This window comes from Cannabis sativa, chromosome X (assembly GCF_029168945.1).
Source record: "Cannabis sativa cultivar Pink pepper isolate KNU-18-1 chromosome X, ASM2916894v1, whole genome shotgun sequence".
Classification (NCBI taxonomy): Eukaryota; Viridiplantae; Streptophyta; class Magnoliopsida; order Rosales; family Cannabaceae; genus Cannabis; species Cannabis sativa.
Window position 1 is genome coordinate 56781122 of NC_083610.1, and position 6245 is coordinate 56787366.

A 6245-nucleotide genomic window follows, 5' to 3' on the forward strand; every position below is an offset into this window, starting at 1 on the left:
ATAGTATTTTTACTGGGATATTGGCGGCTAAACCACTTGAACTTTACGGTTTGTAACACTTAACCACAAAAACCGAATTTCTGGCGGCTAAACTACCTAAACCCTTGTTCCGTTTTGCTCTGCACACCTCCGTCCAAAAATCACAGTTAAGTGCCACAGTGGACTGTCTACGTGTACACACTTGTACACGTGGCAAATTTTTAGTGGTCCACGTAATTTTAGTTTTAAAAAATAATTATAAATATTTAAAAAAAAAATTAAAAAATCAGATTAAAAAAATTAATTTTTTTTTAACTTTTTTTTTTTCCTTTTTCCTTTTTCCTTTTTCTTTTCTTTTTTTTTTTTTCTCTTTTTTTTTTCTTTCTCTTCCTTATCGACAGAACCCACAGCCATAGCCATAGAGCCCACCATTCTATTTTAGTCCCCAGAGCTACCACTTCTTATTCTTCTCCGGACACTTCTGGTAATAATAAACCACCCAATAACAAGAAGAGAATCAAGAACAAAAACGACAAGAAGAAACCTAAAATCATGACCAAACTCAATAGACCCTTCCTTCTTCTTCTTCTTCTTCTACAACAACTACTCCTACTACTAGTGTTGTTGCTCAAGAAGAGCATCAAAAGCAGTAGCTTCGTCTGGATCTTGAGGATGTGAATCTTGTCAGACTGGGTCGCCGATCCCGTCAGCTGTTCGATGAGGTTTGGCATAAGTTCTCTGGACTGGGCCAGATTTCGAGCACTAGCAGAGCAGACCAGAGGGCTGCACTCGATGCTCTTCTCATTAGGGAAGGACCCATGTGCGAGTTTGCCATTCCTGGTGCCCAGAACACCACAGTTCTCGTCGTTGGGCCCACTTCTCGCATTGGACGCCTTGTAGTCTGCAAGCTCATGCTCAGAGGCTACTCTGTCAAGGTTTCTGTCGAGAGGAAGAAGAAGAAGAAGGGTTAGGGGAGGGGGGCTTCTGTCGAGAAGAAAGAAAAAGAAAAAGAGGAAAAAAAAATTTTAAAAAAATTAAATTCTTTTTAATCTGTTTTTTTAATATTTATAATTATTTTTTAAAACTAAAATTACGTGGACCACTAAAAATTTGCCATGTTTACAAGTGTGTACACGTGGACAGTCCACCGTGGCACTTAACTGTAATTTTTGGATGGAAGTATGCAGAGCAAAACGGAACTAGGGTTTAGGTAGTTTAGCTGCCAAAAATTTGGTTTTTGTGGTTAAGGGTGTTACAAACCGTAAACTTCAGGTGGTTTAGCCGCCAATATCCCTATTTTTACCTCATGGTATAAGGAAATAAATTATGCCAATCAAAATTTAAAGAAAACTAATTGTATAAAACTTTTGCAGCTGCATGTGTTGAAAACTATTATATTATATTATATAATAATATTATTGTATTAGTATCTTTTATTTTTTTTAAGAATTTTTTTTTTTGAGGAAAAGTCTATATCTATTAGAAAAAATAAAAAAAGTACAGGATACAAATTACAAGTGTAAGGAGCAACTCTTCCATAAAGCTTCTTGATCTAGGCCTAAAGCTTTCCTAGGTAAACAATGGGCAGCTTCATTTGCCCCTCTTTGGATATAGCTAATAAAAGCTTTAGGGAAATAAGATAGCAAGCTTTTGATTTCAATTACAGAGCTATTAAGATGCAGATTGTGAGTATCATTATTACAAATATAATCCACTAGAACCTTACAGTCCGAGACAATGCTATCCGGATAAAAGGAATGAGCATGACACCAAGAAAGAGCAAAGTATAAAGCATGAGCTTCCATTAACAGAGGTGGATGAATTCCACTCCAAGGCATGGCCAAATTTAAAAGAACTTCTCCTTTGTTTGTTTGAATGGACATGCCGAACCCCATTTTGTGTTGTTGAACATCTTGTGCAGCATCCACCGAGAGCTAAAGAGAGGAATTGGGAACAGATGATGCATGTCCATGGGAGATCAATGAAATATCCTGAGGTGATCTTGTTGTAGAACAACGTATATTGCAGCTTTGGTATTGGTCTATATAGTCTTGTACCTCATGTAGTACCTGAACAGGAAGAGAAGATAAACCAGCATGTAGCCAACTGTTCCTGCAGTTCCAAATCTTCCACAACAAACATACAAAGTAGTGATAATTTCCAGCAGTAAAAGTGGTGGCAGCAATGTATAATAAATCAAAGCAAGTGAGTGAAATATGTTTTTCAATAAAATCAATAAAACTAGTTAATTCCCACACCTCCTGGACAGCAGGACATCTGAATAGAGCATGCTCTAGGGTCTCATCATGATAGTAACACCAGCCACAATGTGGAGAAGAAAGAGTTTTCCGTTTAAAAAGGGTGTGGTTGGTAGGAAGGATATCATGTCAGACACGCCAAAGAAAGTGTTTCAGCTTTGGAGGTAAAAGAAGTGTCCATACAACTACTTCCACCATGTGTGGGAAGTATTGTTATCTGAAGGTGTTGGTTCATGTTGGTGGATCTGACGATGGGCTTGGTGGTAGCCAGAGTTTACCGTGTAGGTGCCATGAGATGTAAAGGACCAATAATATGCATCAGGTGTAGGAAGATTGGAAAGAGGTGTGGTCAAAATAGCTTGAGATACATCTTCACGAAAAGTGGCTTGAATAAGGGCAAGGTTCCAATCCTTGGTAGGGGTGAGAAGATATGACACTGTCATATTTGCAGCTGAGTGATGTCTAAGGTAATGTAATTTACCATATCCTGGAATCCAGGCATCGTTAAAAATGGAGATTGTGGTACAATCACCAATTGATCTTCGAAGACCTGACTGGAGAACTTCTTCGCCCCACGTGATACTAGTGATACTAGTCCAAACAAGAGAAGGCCTATGGCCCTTTCCAGCATCAAGGAAACTAGAGTGTGGAAAATAACGGGATTTGAGTAAAGTGGCTACAAGAGAGTGAGGATCCTAAAGAAGCCGCCAAGCTTGTTTAGCCAACATCGCCTGATTGAAAGCTTTCATTGAGCAAAACCCAAGGCCTCCATGGAATTTTGAACGACAGAGGAAAGACCATTGTTTCCAATGGATTTTACGATTGTGCTCCGTTCCGCCGCACCAAAATCGGGCCATCATGGATTCAAGCTTATAATGAAAAGAGGCAGGGAGCTTGAAACAAGCCATAACGTAGGAGGGGATGGCTTGGACAACAGATTTCAAGAGGACTTCTTTACCCCCTTTAGAAAAAATCTTGGAATTCCATTTATTAAGGTGAGACAAAACCCGATCCCTGATGTAGTTAAATGCCTCCTTTTTTGTTCTGCCAAAAGTTTGAGGAAGGCCTAAATATTTGTCAAAACTATCTCTAACAGGGATGCCAAGGATAGTAGCAACATTGTTTTTGATCTCATTAGTGGTATTTGGCGAAAAGAACAAGGCTGATTTGGTAAAATTAACCATTTGACCAAAGGCTGAGCTATAATCAGTGAGAATTGTCTTGATGGTAGTCCCAGCTTCGGGGGAAGCAGGGCTAAAAAGGAGGCTATCATCAGCAAAGAAAAGGTAAGAAATAGCTGGGGCTCTCCTGGAGATTTTTATTCCAAGTGAATGTCTGTGGGGCTGGGGCTGTTGAGTTTTAAGGTGAATGAGAGTTGATAGGCCTTCAGAGCATAAAAGAAATAAGTAAGGGGACAGCGGATCCCCTTGCCGAATTCCTCGGGAAGGCTTAATGTGTCCAAGAACCTGTTGGTTAATGGAGAAGGAAAAAGTTGCAGAAGAGACACAGGCAAGGACAAGGTCAATGAAGCGCTGAGGAAAAGAAAACTTCTCCATTACTCGATGGATAAAAACCCACTCAACCCGATCAAAAGCCTTGGCCATGTCAAGCTTCAGTGCCATCCATCCAAGCTATCCCGAATTATGGTGGGAAAGAGAATGCATGACCTCCTGACCAATGATGATATTATCAGAAATGAGACGGTTGGGAAGGAAAGCACTTTGGGAAGGGGAGATTATGCTACTAAGAATTGGTTTGAGCCGATTGACCAGAACCCGAGATATGATTTTGTAGAAAGTGGAACAGAGGCTAATAGGACGATAGTCCGTGATCTGCTCAGGGTTAGGTTTTTTAGGGATAAGAACAATGAGCGTCTCGTTGATAGTCGCTATGTCTACATCTCCATTAAGAAAGCTTTGGGCTGCAATGATAATGTCTTTACCTAGCAAGTGCCAATTCTTTTGGAAAAAACAACCAATGAAGCCATCTAACCCGGGCGCTTTCTCATTCGCAAGTTGGAACGTAGCTCTCTTAATTTTAGCCTCAAAAAAAGTGGCCTGGAGAAGCTCAATTTCATCCTCCTTTAGACACTCGGTAATGCCCGATAAAACAGATTCGATGATATCATCCTCAGATAATTGGCTTTGGAAAAGTTGGGAAAAATAATGCTAAATGGTTGCCAGAATAGAAGGAGTATCATTAGCCATGGAGCCATCTGAGCGTTGGAGAGAAATAATTTTGTTGGTTTGACGCCTCATGGAAGCGATACGATGAAAATATCGAGTAATTTTATCTCCAAGCCGAAGCCATGTGACACGGGAACGTTGTTGCCAGTATTCTTCTGTTGGGTTTTCTGCCCTAAATAAAACTCATTTCAATATAATCATATTTACTTATTAATAAAGATCAGAATTAACATTTTATGTTGCATGGTTCACATGATTTATTTCATGATTATATGTATATAATGTATGAATTCTTTTTAAGTCCAGAACATTTGAGTTTGTTAAAGATTATAGTGTTGTGAGCACAGTGGAATATAATCTTAATTATATGTTCAAAAATTTATTCCCTGATTTGTCAGAACACTGGATTTAGACTGAAATGGTATAATCAGCGATAGGTATTCTTACACCTTGGAAAAGTGTTATGTCTTTTCCAGGACATTGGCAAAGTTTACCAATATCGGATGTATGGAGTATACATTGGAAGGGACCCATATTGAACTTTGATTAGATATATTAAAACTTACCGTAATATCTATTCAATTCAATATCACCTGTTGATCCTAGATCAAATGACCTTAATATTGATATGGGTAGGTTCGATCTCAAGAGTACTATACATGTTCTTTGATTTGTTAGTTAAGCCTACTTTTGAGTCAGGGTGATACATACATTTTGGGAACATGATAGTATAATTGAGTTGGAGCGCTACCATAAATATGGAATCTATAACTTCTATAGGAACTTAGAAGTGAAACGATGATATCCTTCAAGCTTGGCTAAACAGAAATAAATGGTGGAGATCTCATTTCACTTTGCTGAAATATCATTTATACGGAGCTAAGTGTTTTAAGGATAAAATACATTGAAGGTGTAGCGGTATAAGTAGTGCCTTTTCAATGTAGATCATCTATTAGAGGGTCATTGATCACATTAGGGTTATAACAATGGATAACTAATGACGTGTCTATATCATGGAACATATAGAGCGTTCTATATGACTGAGAGTGCAATTCCAAGTTCTAAGTGTGGATTCAATGAGAAATTAATAAGTTAGGGAATTTACTTGGTAAATTCGGTTCGACTTATTGGAAGCTCGGTTATATACACCCATGGTCCCCATACTAGTTGAGACCATACTGCTTGTAAGACTCAGTTAATTGATTTTAATTAATCAATTATAATTCTGAAAGTTAGACTATGTCTACTTTATGAATTTTCACTAAGCAAGGGCGAAATTGTAAAGAAAAGAGATTCTAGGTTTATTTATTGATTAAGAGACTTTATATGTCTAAATTAATAAATATATTATTTAATAATTATTTTAAGTTATTAAATAATTAGAATTGGCATTTAAAAGGATAAATTGGAAAATTGGCATTTTTGAGAAAATAGGAATGGAAAATAACAAAATGGAAAAGTTGCAAAGTGAGGCCCAATACCCTTTGTATGGCCGGCCACTATGCACAAGAAATAACATTTGTAGTTTCCATTATTTTAATGCCATACAATTCTAACCTAAACCTAGAGGGTATTCTATAAATAGAAAGTGTTGGCTTCTGGAAACATAGAACTTACACAGATCTTGCGAACTCATAGGGATGGAGAAAAAGTTAGTAGATATGCAGTTCAAAGATCATTAATTTTATTTTGAATTATATCCAAACTTACCTCCCCAGATATTCGAGTTGCATATAGATGATTAGTTACTAGTCGTTGCCTAAATCCTTCTATGGTAATAAAATTTCAGAATGATGCAATGGTTGTATACTTAATGTAAATC

The 6245-nt window shown here is 37.6% G+C and overlaps 1 protein-coding gene across 1 annotated transcript; it reads right to left on the reverse strand.

Annotated features, from left to right (window-relative positions):
* Window positions 1-440: 440 nt before the first annotated feature.
* LOC115724971 (uncharacterized) lies at window positions 441-3859 on the reverse strand. Its single transcript, XM_030654362.2, has 5 exons — window positions 2964-3859; window positions 2516-2876; window positions 2049-2105; window positions 1495-1913; window positions 441-963 (listed from the first exon to the last, which is right to left on the reverse strand). Exons 1-5 carry the CDS (start codon window positions 3857-3859, stop codon window positions 441-443), a joined length of 2256 nt encoding a protein of 751 aa, XP_030510222.2.
* Window positions 3860-6245: the final 2386 nt, after the last annotated feature.

What these genes read in the sequence shown, in the direction of transcription:
- LOC115724971 (XM_030654362.2), bottom strand. Translation starts at nt 3,859, where the DNA reads ATGGCACTGAAGCTTGACATGGCCAAGGCTTTTGATCGGGTTGAGTGG. An exon ending in TATCTTCTCTTCCTGTTCAG is followed by an intron (nt 1,914 to 2,048) that starts GTACTACATGAG and finishes TCCTCTCTTTAG; the next exon opens with CTCTCGGTGGATGCTGCACA. An exon ending in AAGAGTTGCTCCTTACACTT is followed by an intron (nt 964 to 1,494) that starts GTAATTTGTATC and finishes TCTTCTCGACAG; the next exon opens with AAGCCCCCCTCCCCTAACCC.